Source organism: Balaenoptera borealis, assembly GCF_965194805.1.
Source record: "Balaenoptera borealis genome assembly, chromosome: 11".
Classification (NCBI taxonomy): Eukaryota; Metazoa; Chordata; class Mammalia; order Artiodactyla; family Balaenopteridae; genus Balaenoptera; species Balaenoptera borealis.
In genome coordinates, this window is record NC_138868.1 from 79,539,234 (window position 1) to 79,554,386 (window position 15,153).

The window sequence follows — 15,153 nt, forward strand, 5'->3', positions numbered from 1 at the left end:
CATCACACCCAAGAAATTTAATATCAGATATGATATTATCTGATACCCATTCCATATTCAGAGTTCTTCAGTTGTCTATAAAAAAGTCTTCTGTAGCTATTTTATTTCTCTGATCCAGAATCAAACCCAGGATTATACATTGCAATTAGTTGTCATGTCTTTTAACCTAGAAAAGTCTCTTTGCTCTTTTTCAATCTTTCATGCACATTGACACTTTCAAAGAATCCAGACCAGTTATCTTGTTGAATATCCTGTAATCTGGATTTGTCTGATTGTTTTCTCATTATTAGATTCAGGTTAATATTTATGGTGAATGCAGAGTTTCAAAGTTTATGTTTATATAGCCTGTTTATTTTCTTTTAATCACCTGGACTTACTTCTACCTATATATTGCCTTCAAGTCTTCTATTTAACTGCTTGTTATTTAGAGTCCCAAAAACAGATATCCAAGCTTTTAGAGTTATGTTAAAGCAAATAAATAGGTACTTAGTGCCTCCCCTGGGAATAAAGTGCATGGGCTTTAGATATACTTTGGTCTTTTAAAAGATTTCAAAATTTGTTCCTGGATCTCCATTGTATTTTATATACATAAAATTATTTAATATGCAAGTTCTAGAAAGGCAGTATATAACCATATTCTTACACCTTCTGTATGTATGACACAAGAGACCATTAAAACTGTGACCAGGACAACTGTGGTATAGCCTATTTCTAGTCAATAGAGATTTTTCTAAAAAAGATTTCCATCTCTTCAAACAATGGCAAAAATATCTATTGAGGAGTATTTGTTATTTTGGAGATGTTGCAGGTAAGCTTTTTAATCAATGTTTTTTATTTTACATTTCACTTCCAATGTTTTCATACCCATATGAACTTAACAAGAATTTTGTTTTTAAATTATACTGTGTTATATAACAACTTTACAATGTACAAGTATTATGTAGTTAATTCAGAAACTGAATTTCTCAGCCTAGCAAAATTAATTATGTAATATCAGGTACCCCAATACTGAAAACCCAAATGTCATTGGTTTAAGATTTGAGAATTGGGCTTCCCTGGTGGTGCAGTGGTTAAGAATCTGCCTGCCAATGCAGGGGACACGAGTTCGAGCCCTGGTCCAAGAAGATCCCACATGCCGCGAAGCAACTCAGCCTGTGCGCCACAACTACTGAGCCTGCACTCTAGATCCCGTGAGCCACAAATACTGAGCCCGCCTGCCACAACTACTGAAGCCCGTACACTTAGAGCCCATGCTTCGCAACAAGAGAAGCCACCTCAGTGAGAAGACTGCACACCACAACGAAGAGTAGCCCCCGCTCACCGCAACTAGAGAAAGCCCACACGCAGCAACAAAGACCCAATGCAGCCAAAAACTAAAATAAATAAGTAAATAAAAGAAAACAAAGATTTGAGAATTGATGTTTAATTCCCAGAAATTGTATCTCTCTCTGGAAAATTCACAACGTGGGTGAGGTTTATATATTAATCCACTACTCCCCACCCAACACATGTGTGGTTTTGTTGTTGTTGCTGTTTGTGTATTTACCCCATTCTATTGCCCTTTGGGGTTTGTTTCCCCACACCAGTGACTGATGGTGCTGATTTGGGTTTATCTCAGGCATAGAAGTAAACTGATGTATTCATTCTTGCTAAGGTGTTTAGCATGAATTTTAAAAGACACTTTACCATTTCAAAAAATCATTTTAAAAGATCTAAAACCATTTCAATCATTTAAAACCATTATCTGGAAAGAACAATAATGAATTTCTAATAGTGGGATTTCAGGCACTTTAACACTTGAGTGAGAGGAATAGTTTGGAGCAGGAAGCCTTCTCAGTATCTTTCATAGCACAGGCAATCTGCTACTATTTCTTAGAGCAAGTGCAGTTCTGAGATTTTCAGAAGAAAAGTATTCAACCCACTCTTTCCTGTATCCCTTCACTGAACACTCATAATCAACTTAATAATTATAGTATCTATCCCCATGGAGCACCTGTGAGGATTATGTGAGATAATCACCCATGTAAAACACTTAAAACAGAGCCTGTAACATAATGTATGCTAAATACATGTTAAGCTAAATTATTACTATTATTGCCACCATAATGATTATCTTAATAAGTTTAAATTGTCTCAAAAAAAAGTAACATTCCAGAAAGTACTTACATGAAATTTACATGCAAAGTATAACTTTCCCTTCTAAAAAACAGGAATTATTCTAACAATTTGTAGTCCCACCTGCCTTTCCTCTTACAGTGTCAATCTTCCATTCCAGCCAAACACATTTAGAGTGTTTGGCTGGAATCAGTTTGCAATACTCTGTTCTGCCTTCATGTTTTTCTCATACTTCACTTATATTCATGCACAATTCCTATCTACACTATATTTTTGCTCTGCTCTTCAGGTACAACCATCAAAGCTCCAACTTAATGTTAGTTCTCCTATGAAGTCTCCTGTGACCAATCCAGCTATGATACTCTCACCCTCCTCTGAACTTTTTACTGTAGTATTTCTGTTTTTATACACATACTCCGTATGCACTTTTTTTTTAACATCCTTATTGGAGTATAATTGCTTTACAATGTTGTGTTAGTTTCTGCTGTATAACAAAGTGAATCAGCTATATGTATACGTATATCCCCATATCTCCTCCCACTAGCATCTCCCTCCCACCTTCCCTATCCCACCCCTCTAGGTGGTCACAAAGCACCGAGCTGATCTCCCTGTGCTATGCAGCTACTTCCCACTAGCTATCTATTTTACACTTGGTAGTGTATATACGTCAATGTTACTCTCTAACTTCGTCCCAACTTACCTTTCCCCCTCCCTGTATCCTCAAGTCCATTCTCTACATCTGTGTCTTTATTCCTGTCCTGCACCCTAGGTTCATCAGAACCATTTTTTTTAGATTCCATATATATGTGTTAGCATATGGTATTTGTTTTTCTCTTTCTGACTCACTTCACTCTGTATGACAGACTATAGGTCCATCCACCTCACTACAAATAACTCAATTTCATTTCTTTTTATGGCTGAGTAATATTCCATTCTATATATGTGCCACATCTTCTTTATCCATTCATCTGTCAATGGACACCTAGGTTGCTTCCCTGTCCTGGCTATCGTAAACAGAGCTGCAATGAACATTGCGGTACATGACTCTTTTTGAATTATGGTTTCCTCAGGGTATATGCCCAGTAGTGGGATTGCTGGGTCATATGGTAGTTCTATTTTTAGTTATTTAAGGAACCTCCATACTGTTCTCCACAGTTGCTGTATCAATTTACATTCCCATCAACAGTGCAAGAGGGTTCCCTTTTCTCCACACCCTCTCCAGCATTTATTGTTTGTAGATTTTTTGATGGTGGCCATTCTGACGGATGTGAGATGATACCTCATTGTAGTTTTGATTTGCATTTCTCTAATGATTAGTGATGTTGAGCATTCTTTCATGTGCTTGTTGGCAATCTGTATATCTTCTTTGAAGAAATGTCTATTTAGATCTTCTGCCCATTTCTGCATTGGGTTGTTTGTTTTTTTGATACTGAGTTGCATGAGCTGCTTGTAAATTTTGGAGGTTAATCCTTTGTCAGTTGCTTCATTTGCAAATATTTTCTCCCATTCTGAGGGTTGTCTTTTGGTCTTGTTTATGGTTTCCTTTGCTGTGCAAAAGCTTTTAAGTTTCATTAGGTCCCATTTGTTTATTTTTGTTTTTATTTCCATTTCTCTAGGAGGTGGGTCAAAAAGGATCTTGCTGTGATTTATTTCATAGAGTGTTCTGCCTATGTTTTCCTCTAAGAGTTTAATAATGTCTGGCCTTACACTTAGGTCTTTAATCCATTTTGCAGGAGGATTTTTATGATACATGGGTGTTGAATTTTGTCAAAAGCTTTTCCTGCATCTATTGAGATGATCATATGATCCTTCATTTTGTTAATATGGTTTATCACATTGATTGATTTGCGTATATTGAAGAATCCTTGCATTCCTGGGATAAACTCCACTTGATCATGGTGTATGATCCTTTTAATGTGCCATTGGATTCTGTTTGCTAGTATTGTGTTGAGGATTTTTGCATCTATGTTCATCAGTGATATTGGCCTGTAGTTTTCTTTCTTTGTGACATCTTTGTCTAGTTTTGGTATCAGGGTGATGGTGGCCTCATAGAATGAGTTTGGGAGTGTTCCTCTCTCTGTTATATTTTGGAAGAGTTTGAGAAGGATAGGTTTTAGTGCTTTTCTAAATGTTTGATAGAATTCACCTGGGAAGCCATCTGGTCCTGGACTTTTGTTTGTTGGAAGATTTTTTATCACAGTCTCAATTTCAGTGCCTGTGATTGGTCTGTTTATATTTTCTATTTCTTCCTGGTTCAGTCTCAGAAGGTTGTGCTTTTCTAAGAATTAGTCCATTTCTTCCAGGTTGTCCATTTTATTCGCATATAGTTACTTATAGTAATCTCTCATGATCCTTTGTATTTCTGCAGTGTCAGTTGTAACTTCTCCTTTTTCATTTCTAATTCTATTGATTTGAGTCTTCTCCATTTTTTTCTTGATGAGTCTGGCTAAAGGTTTATCAATATTGTTTATCTTCTCAAAGAACCAGCTTTTAGTTTTATTGATCTTTGCTATTGTTTCCTTCATTTCTTTTTTCATTTATTTCTGATCTGATCTTTATGATTTCTTTCATTCTGCTAACTGTGGGGGTTTTTTTGTTCTTCTTTCTCTAATTGCTTTAGGTGTAAGGTTATGTTGTTTATTTGAGATGTTTCTTGTTTCGTGAGGTAGGATTGTATTGCTATAAATTTCCCTCTTAGAACTGCTTTTGCTGCATCCCATAGGTTTTGGGTCGTCGTGTTTTCACTGTCATTCGTTTCTAGGTATTTTTTTATTTCCTCTTTGATTTCTTCAGTGATCTCTTGGTTATTAAGTAGTGTACTGTTTAGCCTCCATGTGTTTGTATTTTTTACAGATTTTTTCCCGTAACTGATATCTAGTCTCATAGAGTTGTGGTCAGAAAAGACACTTGATATGATTTCAGTTTTCTTAAATTTACCAAAGCTTGATTTGTGACCCAAGTTATGGTCTCTCCCAGAGAATGTCCCATGAGCACTTCAGAAGAAAGTGTATTCTTGTGTTTTTGGATGGAATGTTCTATAAATATCAATTAATTCCATCTGGTTTAATGTGTCATTTAAAGCTTGTGTTTCCTTATTTATTTTCATTTTGGTTGATCTGTCCATTGGTGAAAGGGTGTATTAAAGTCCCCTACTATGATTGTGTTACTGTCGATTTCCCCTTTTATAGATGTTAGCATTTGCCTTACATAATGAAGTGCTCCTATGTTGGATGCATAAATATTTACAATTGTTTTATCTTCTTCTTGGATTGATCCCTTGATCATTATGTAGTGTCCTTCTTTGTCTCTTGTAATAGTCTTTATTTTAAAGTGTATTTTGTCTGATATGAGAATTGCTACTCCAGTTTTCTTTTGATATCCATTTGCATGGAATATCTTTTTCCATCCCCTCACTTTCAGTCTGTATGTGAACCTAGGTCTGAAGTGGGTCTCTTATAGACAGCATATGTATGGGTCTTGTTTTTGTATCCATTCAGCCAGCCTATCTCTTTTGGTTGGAGCACGTAATCCATTTACATTTAAGGTAATCATCGATATGTAGGTTCCTATTACCATTTTCTTAATTGTTTTGGGTTGTTGTTTTAGGTCTTTTCCTTCTCTTGTGTTTCCTGCCTCTATAGAGAAGTTCCTTTAGCATTTGTTGTAAAGCTGGTTTGATGGTGCCTAATTCTCTTAACTTTTGCTTATCTGTAAAGGTTTCAATTTCTCCATTGAATCTGAATGTGATCCTTGCTGGGTAGAGTAATCTTGCTTGTAGGTTTTCCCCTTTCATCACTTTAAATATGTCCTGCCACTCCCTTCTGGCTTGCAGAGTTTCTGCTGAAAAATCAGCTGTTAACCTTATGGGGATTCCCTTGTATGTTGTTTGTTGCTTTTCCCTTGCTGCTTTTAATATTTTTTCTTTGTATTTAATTTTTGATAGTTTGATTAATGTGTCTCAGCGTGTTTCTCTTTGGGTTTATCCTGTATAGGACTCTCTGTGCTTCCTGGACTTGACTGATTATTTCCTTTCCCATCTTAAGGAAGTTTTTGACTATAATCTCTTCAAATATTTTCTCAGACCCTTTCTTTTTCTCCTCTTCTGCTGGGACCCCTGTAATTTGAATGTTGGTGTGTTTAATGTTGTCCCAGAAGTCTGTGAGAGTGTCCTCAATTCTTTTCATTCCTTTTTCTTTATTCTGCTCCCTGGCAGTTATTTCCACCATTTTTTCTTCCAGGTCACTTGTCCGTTCTTCTGCCTCAGTTATTCTGCTATTGATTCCTTCTAGAGTATTTTTAATTTCAGTAATTGTGTTGTTCATCACTGTTTGTTTGTTCTTTAGTTCTTCTAGATCTTTGTTAAATGTTTCTTTCATTTTCTCTATTCTGTTTCTGAGATTTTGGATCATCTTTACTATCATTACTCTGAATTCTTTTTCAGGTAGGTTGCCTCTTTCATCTTCATTTATTTGGTATTGTAGGTTTTTACCTTGCTCCTTCATCTGTAACATATTTTTTTGTTGTTTCTTTTTTTTTTTTTTTTTTTTTGATGGGTGGTGCTGTATTCCTGTCTTACTGGTTCTTTGGCCTGTGACGTCTAGCACTGGAGTTTGCAGGCAGTTGGATAGAGCCAGGTCTTGGTGCTGAGATGGGGACCTCCAGGAGGCCTCACTCCAATTGATATTCCCTGGGGTCTGAGGATCTCTGTTAGAGCAGTTTGGACTTGGAGTTCCCACCACAGGAGTTCAGGCCCGACCTCTGGCCTGGGAACCAAGATCCCTCAAGTTTCATGGAGTGGTAAAAAAAAAGAAAGAAAGAAAGAAAGAAAAAAGGAGCAGTACAATATCAAAGAATAAAAAACAAAATAAAATTAGAAAGATAAAAAATATATTAGGAGAAATAAAACTATATTTGAAACAACCGGTCACTGGTGGTTCCTCCCATCCCCTTAGGTGTCCATGGTCCCCCATCAGTGCCTGGTAAGTGCCCTAGTTGTGAGGAGACGTGAATTCTGCATCCTCCTAGTATGCCATCTTGACTCTTCCCTCTCCATATGCACTTTTGTTAGTTGTCTTTATATGTGAATAATCTTCTTTGGAACTATAATCTGAGAGGCTATTTTTCATTTATCTGCCTACTTCATAGAAACTTGCACATACTAAATACTTGAAAATATTGGTTGAGATTTTATGATTTTTTATACGTGGCCTTTGAATATATAAATTATCCACATTTTTCAGACTACAATAAAATGCAGAGATTTATTTGAAACTGAAACTTTTTTTTAATATTCTGACCATTTTATACTCCATAAAAGTACAACTGTTTCTAGAGTTCTTCCAAAGCCCTTTACTGAGTGTTAATATTTAATCAATTAATAGTCTTTGTGGCAACTGAACCTTGTTGAGATATAATTAGAAGAAAGGAAACTCACACTTACTGGGTTCCTATCCTTAAAAAGCACTGTGCCAAATGGTGTCACTCATATTCTTCTGTTTAATCTTCTCAGCTAAAGACATCAAGTAATTTTCTCAAGTCTCAGAACTGTTCAGTGGCGAACTAGGGTTTACAATTTCCCATCTTCCCCCCAAAATCTGTTCTACCTTTTACAGTTCTTATTTCAATTAATGACACCATCATATACCAAATTTCCCAGAGAGAAATTTGTATCTTATCCAGGCTTCTCATTCTCCCTTACCCCTAGTCAATAAATCCTATTAATAATAAAGTGCATCTCAAATCCACTCACTCCTCTCCATTTCTACTGATAGTATCTTGGTTTAAGAATTCATCATGTCTCATCTAGACCATTTCAACAGCCTCCCTGTTTGCTCGCTCCACTGCATCTTTCACACCACCACTACCAGAGTCATCTTTTCAAAGCACAAATGTGAACATATCACTCTCTCTCTTAAAACCCAACCTCAGTAGTTACACATCACCTAAAAGATAAAATTAAATCTCCAGAGAACTACATTCAAGACCTTTTCACCCTTATCTCCAGTTGCTCCACAGCTCATAATTTATACACTCCTGAATAACAGGCAGGTCTCCCTGGAACTTCTTGCAGCTTCCAAGGCCCACTCTTCTCCCACTGCCTCACAGGACTTGCTCGTAAATGTCTCTCTCCTACTATTCTTTAAGACTTGACTTCAGTGTCATCCCCTTTAAATGGGCTTATTCAGCCCAAACTTTGTCCTATCCAAAATTTAGAATTTCTTCTTTTTGGCAAACCATAGCAGCCTGATTTTCTTCTTTTTGTAAAAAAAGATGATTTTAAAAAGCACCTCTTAAGCACATCTTACCAAAGAGTGAAGATTATGAACTATTATGATTAGTATGATGCCTTATATAAAGTGGTAGTCACTATGTTGAGACTGATGTATATGTAGCATTTGAGAAATTGAATTATGAGTTTAGTCTTATTAAAGTCTGTAATCTGTAAGGAGAGCCACGTTACAGATTTTACCTTAAAAAAGTCTATGAATACTGCAGTTAAAGAATATTCTGAAATTATGTTACAGAACAGCCAGCCAAGGACCAATCCATCCTGATGTTGGATCCGAATCACAGAGAAAACACTGATGATGTATAACAGTAACTATTAAAAGGAATCATTATTTTTGAGAATCTCCTGTAAATATATCATATATTTATGCATTTGTTAATTATTAAAACACTATAACCATAAGATAAAGGTAAATAATAACATGGACAATGGAGATAAATTGACTAGTTTACGTTTATGCTACAAATTATACTTTATTATGTTTTTATTGATAAATACATTTTTAACAAATGAAAATACTTCATTGTTTTTAATGAGAATGCTACTGGAAATAAAGTCATTGTATTTAAAAATAAAATAAGATATTTTATTATTCAAATTATGTATTAGCTATAGTACTGAAGCTTGTTTTTCTGAAATTCCTAATAAATTCTACAAAATTTTTGTACAGTGGTGTAAAAAGTTTATTATTAATAATTCCTCTCATAAATAGTAATGCTATTTATCTAAGACTTTGAAGGATCTCAGTACTTTGGAGATGTTACCAAGGGGTCTTGTTCTCAATTCTGCAGGTTCAGAAATTAAAGTTATCACTTTATCCAGGGCTGATGGGTCTCTAAAAAACTGACTTTACTAGCAAAGCTCACAAGGTAAATGGTAAATATAAAAAATAAATTGCAATCCCAACTGGATTACTTGAATTGCCTGATCAGTATGTTCTTTTCCCAATAAGAATGTCTGCTGGAGAAACCAGATATATATTAGAAGTTTGTTTTTTTCAGTATAGAAACAAAGCCAAAAGTTGTATGATCATAAAAAAATTTTGTCATAGAATTATGACAGTCTCATACATCCTTTTATTTTCCGTCAACTATTTCTACTTCATGCTCTCATCACCTCTCATCTGGACTATTTCAAGATGAATTTCTTACCTCTGGCACCAATAAGGCTGCTAGAATGGCGTTTCTAAAGTGTGAGTGAAATGACCAGAATGAAAATTGTATCAATCCCATCTTAAATGTTTTTAGAGCTTCCTCTCTGGCTACTAGAGAAAATTTACACTCCTGAGCGTGGCATGTAAGGCTCTTCATATTCTGAGTCCTCCCTCCTTACCTACATCATCTTTAACACCTTTCTCACCACACCACTTATTCCAATATACTGAACTCTTTATAGACCCCCAAATACAACCTGCTATTTCATGCCTCTCTGCTTGTACATATACTACTATCTTGGAATGCCTTCCCTTTCACTCTACTTACATCTGCCTAATAAAATTTAATTCATTCTTGTAAATTCTGCTTAGGTTGAATTTTCTCCAGTTTTTCCTAATAATCATCTTTACTGCCTCCTGTATATAAATTATGTACTTTGTACCCTGAACTGTAATTATTTGTGTGTATAAATGTCTCTTCTTCTAAATCAAGAGCTCCTGGAAACTAAAGATTGTCATTCGTTTGTGCCCTTAGGGATTAAAATAGGGTACATAGTGGCAGATCATAATAACAAATAAAGGAAAAAATATTCCATTGTTCAACTTATCGAGCCCCTACTCTGTGCTAGGTACTGCTCTGTGTGTTAGGGCTACAATAAAAGACAAAACTTATTATTTGCCATTATGGAACTTAAATTTTAGTGAGGATTACAGATTTTAAAACATAAAACTATAACATCAGATAGTTATACAGTATACCAAATGAAAACCAGAGCACGGTAAGGGACAGAGAATGATGGGAGTACTATTTTAGAGAGAGAGGTAGAGTGCTCAGAGAAGGGCTCTGAGAAGGTGACATTTGAGAAAATATCTGAGTGAGTAGGAGAGCTAACCTTGGTGGTAGTAGGAGAATAGAATTCTACATAGAGGGGACCTTCCACAGGAGTGTGCTTAACGTGTTTAAGGAATAGAAAGGCTAGCATAGCTATTGAGCAGCGAGCAAGGCAGAATTACTGCGAAATAATGTAGGAGAGGTAGCCACAGGCAGGACCATGTAGGGCTTGTAGGGCTTGTAGGCCATGGGATTTCAGTCTAGATTTATGTGAATGAATCCGTTGCAGGGTTTAGGGTAAGGGAGGAACATGATCCTTTTAAAGGATCACCCTGGTGTCTGGCACATATATTTTGGAGAGGGAAGAAGGTGGCAAGTATTTAAGGAGGTGACCAATTAAAGAACTTTTGCAATAGCCTAAGTGAGAGAAGTTTATGGCTTGGATCAGGTTAATAATGATGGCAGTAATAAGTGGTCAGATAAAGAATATATTTTGAAATATTTTATGAGGGAATGGATGTGAAATAAACAAAAAAAGGAGAAATCAAGGATGATTCCAATGTTTTTGGGCCTGAGTACCTGTGTGAATGATGGAACCATTTCCTGAGATGAAGAATATAGAAGGAGAAGCAGGTTTTGGCTGAAAATCAGTTTTTAGGTTTAAGATGCTTATTATCTATCCAAGTGGTGATACTAAATAGGCAATTAAATACACAAGTCTGGAATTTGGGTGTGTGTGGCCCTGAGTGAACATGTAACTTGGGAATTGCCAGTGTACAGATGATATTTACAGCCGTGAAATTAGATGAAATCACCTGGAGAGAGAATGTAGCTAGAGAAGAGATCTGAGCAGCGAAGAAAGAAATTGTCTCAAGAAGGAGCGAGGAATCAACTGTGTCAAAGCTGGTAATAAGTTTGGGTTAAATTAGGACTGAAAAACTCCTGCTGGATTTGGTTACCTGGAGGTCACTGGTGGTTTTGACAAAAATGGTTCAACAGAGTTTTGGGACAAAAATCTAATTGGAATGGGTTCAAGAGGGAGTAAAAAAAAAATAAATAAATAAGGTATTATCAGAAATTTTATAGTAATAAACTTAAAAGTTAGACAAAATGGAAATGGAATTGGTTAGCAGAATTATGGTCCCCCAAGATGTCCACATCCTCCTCTTCAGGACTTGTGAAGATATGATCTTAGATGGCAAAAGGAACTTTGCAAATATGACTAAGTTAAGGATATTAAGATGGGGATGTTATCCTGGGTTATCTGGGTGGATTCAATGTAACCATAAGGGTCCAGATAAGTAAAAGAGGAAGGCAGGAGGGTCAGTGTCAAAGTCAGAGAGAGATATGCATATTATGCTAAACTGCAGGTTTTGAAGATGGAGGAGGGGACCACACCCTTAGGAATATAGGTCGCCTCTAAAAGCAAGAAAAGGTAAGGAAACAAATTCTGCCCTAGAGCCTACAGAAGTAACAGTCCTATCAACACCTTGATTCTAGGCCACAGAAACCCATTTTAGATTTCTGATCTTTATAACTAAGTAACAAATTTATATTGTCTTAAGACACTAAGTTTGTGGTATTTTGTTACATCACAATAGGAAACTAATACACCATTTTACATAACATAGTCATGAGTTATGGGGATTAGAATGTGACTATTTTTGGTGAACCATTATTCTGTTACCATAATCCAGAGACAGTTAAAGCCACCCAAGGTCATGACCAACTGAAAGAAGAAGCATTTTGTACCATCTTATTTGGGGTGTATAAGAGCAGAATTTAGGAAGGCAAGGGAAAATTTAGAGCTCAGATTTTAAAAAATAGAAAGTTGCATGCCTCTACTAGTAAATATTTTGGGACTTTTTTTTATGCCATCAATACAATTTTGTGAATTGTGATGTCATTTATTAAATGACATTCCTCTCAGTCCCCGTAATGTATGGAGGTTGAGGGAAAGGGCTCTGGCCTTTCCTGTGTCACATCTTTGGCACGGCAGGCTTCCAGTCCGTGGGTTCTAACCTCAAGTGCCCGGACACCGGGCTCCAAGGAGCAGGGCAAAACCAGGGTTCAGCAGGCTCCTCCCTGGGGTACTCACACTTTCTTTGATTTCAGATCTGTGGAGCTGCCCTAGGAGCCAGAGTTGTGGTATCCCCTCCTCTTCCACATTGCATTGCAAACAATAAAGGCTGTTCTACAGTCAACAAACAAATAAATAAATAAATAAAACAAAATGATGTTCCAATGGGGTAAGCAGGCCAAATGGGTGTGCCATGATGTTTGTGAAGTATTCCAAACATCTCAAATGAAAATTTGTGGGGTTTTTTTTAAGACAAAGACTTGTATATATATGCTACTGTAGATGTATTCAACAGCATCCTACATGCCAAACCAACTCAACATTTAATAATCCCTAACTTTAATTCCTTTCATTTGTGCATCAAAGAATGCCTCTACAAACAAGGATAGTTAAAAATAGTTAAAATCCAAAGTCAGGCTAGGCCAAAACAGCCTCACTAGTAAGCTGGTAAAGCAGGATAAGATTTGTACTTTACTAATACATTATGACATTGTCCTTTTATGAAACTGCAGTACAACTAGAATCACTGTGCGATACTGGCCATAACTCCCCCAAAAATAAATATTAGAATTTTAGATCCAGAGTGGGTTCATTAGAAGTGAGAAGAGTAGAAGGACAAAGAGTAGAGGTTCCTTTTGAATTAAAGTGAAAGAGAATAACATTTTGCATGCTACAAAAGTGAAGACAGTGAGAATGTGATAGTATATATATTTTTAAATAATGTAAGAAAGAAAAATGCCTTATCACACTGAGTTTTAAGTTTTAGGGAAAAAGAATTCTCTTTCAAATTGAGAAAATAAATTTAGAAGAATCAAAGAAAGCATCACTTTCCTCAATGAATAAACTTATAAAACTCACTACAAGATATAGTAATCTCTTAGGCAAAGGATATCAAAAAATCAAAAAGGGACTTCCTTAGTGGTGCAGTGGTTAAGAATCCACCTGCCAGTGCAGGGGACACAGGTTCGATCCCTGGTCCAGGAAGATCCCACATGCTGTGGGGCAACTAAGCCCGTGCACCACAACTACTGAGCCTGCGCTCTAAAGCCCACGAGCCACAACTACTGAGCCTGCATGCTGTAACTACTGAAGCCCGCATGTCTAGAGCCCATGCTCCACAGCAAGAGAAGCCACCGCAATGAGAAGCCCACACACCACAACGAGAAGCCCACACACCGCAACGAAGAGTAGCCCCAACTCGCCACAAATAGAGAAAGCCTGCATGCAGCAAAGAAGATCCAATGCAGCCAAATAAATAAATAAATTTAAATAAATAAAGGGATTTGAAAAAATAATGAAAAGAAAATTTAGACACACCTGTAGGAGGCAGAGCTTCTAATAACTGATAAGGGAAATTTAGACAGGTTTATCTTTAAAATCACCATCAGAGAGGATCACTTGCTTACAAGAGCATGGAAACACATTTGGATATTTGAACTGTCCAAGCATGAGTCTGGAAATTTTCTAAGCAAATGTTTTAATTAAAATATAACACATATATAAAGGGGGAACAAATCATGTATATATCATATATATCTTGATAAAATTTTATGAAGTAACCACCACCTAGATTAAGATATGGAACATTACTAGCACCCCAGAAGTATTACACATTACACCCCAAAGATAATTGCTATTCTGTCACCAGAGATTTAATTAGTCCATTTTGAGCATTTATATAAATAAAATCATACTGGGAAGTATATATATGTAATATTAAAATAAAATTGGCATCAAAGAGGATTACCATAACCTCATTTTAAATCCATGTTGGCAAAGCACATTAAGAGATGCTCAACATCACTAATTATTAGAGAAATGCAAATCAAAACTACAATGAGGTATCACCTCACACTGGTCAGAATGGCCATATCAAAAAATCTACAAACAATAAATGCTGGAGAGGGTTTGGAGAAAAGGGAACCCTCCTACACTGTTGGTGAGAATGTAAATTGGTACAGCCATTATGGAGAACAGTATGGAGGTTCCTTAAAAAACTCAAAATAGAACTACCAAATGATCCAGCAATCCCATTCCTGGAGAAAATCTTAATCCAAAAAGATACATGCTTGCCCACCTAGAGGGGTGGGGTAGGGAGGGTGGGAGGGAGACACAAGAGGGAGGAGATACGGGGATATATGTATATGTATAGCTGATTCACTTTGTTAGATATATGTATATGTATAGCTGATTCACTTTGTTATAAAGCAGAAACTAACACACCATTGTAAAGCAATTATACTCCAATAAAGATGTTTTAAAAAAAAAAAAAGATATATTCACCCCAATGTTCATTTCAACACTACTTACAATAGCCAGGACATAAAAGCAAACTAAATGTCCATCAACAGAAGAATGGATAAAGAAGATGTGGTATATATATACACACACACACACACACACACACACACACACACAATGGAATATTACTCAGCCATAAAAAAGAATGAAAATGCCATTTGCAGCAACATGGATGGACCTAGAGATTGTCATACTGAGCAAAGTTAAGTCAGACAGAGAAAGACAAATATCATATGATATCACTTATATGTGGAATCTAAAAAAAAATGGTACAAATGAATTTATTTACAAAACAGAAATAGTCACAGATGTAGAAGCAATCTTGTGGTTACCAGAGGGGAAAGGGGGGGAGGGATAAATTGGGAGATTGGGATTGACATATA

The 15,153-nt window shown here is 36.2% G+C and overlaps 1 protein-coding gene across 1 annotated transcript in view; it reads left to right on the plus strand.

Annotated features, from left to right (window-relative positions):
- CEP126 (centrosomal protein 126) overlaps positions 1–13,626 on the plus strand; it is a 126,187-nt gene extending 112,561 nt beyond the window's left edge. Inside the window, 2 exon segments of the mRNA XM_082340062.1 lie at positions 8,640–8,662; positions 8,664–13,626. Of these exon segments, the coding sequence (XP_082196188.1) occupies positions 8,640–8,662; positions 8,664–8,700 (60 nt within the window). The 3' untranslated portion in view covers positions 8,701–13,626.
- The last annotated feature ends 1,527 nt before the right edge of the window (positions 13,627–15,153 follow it).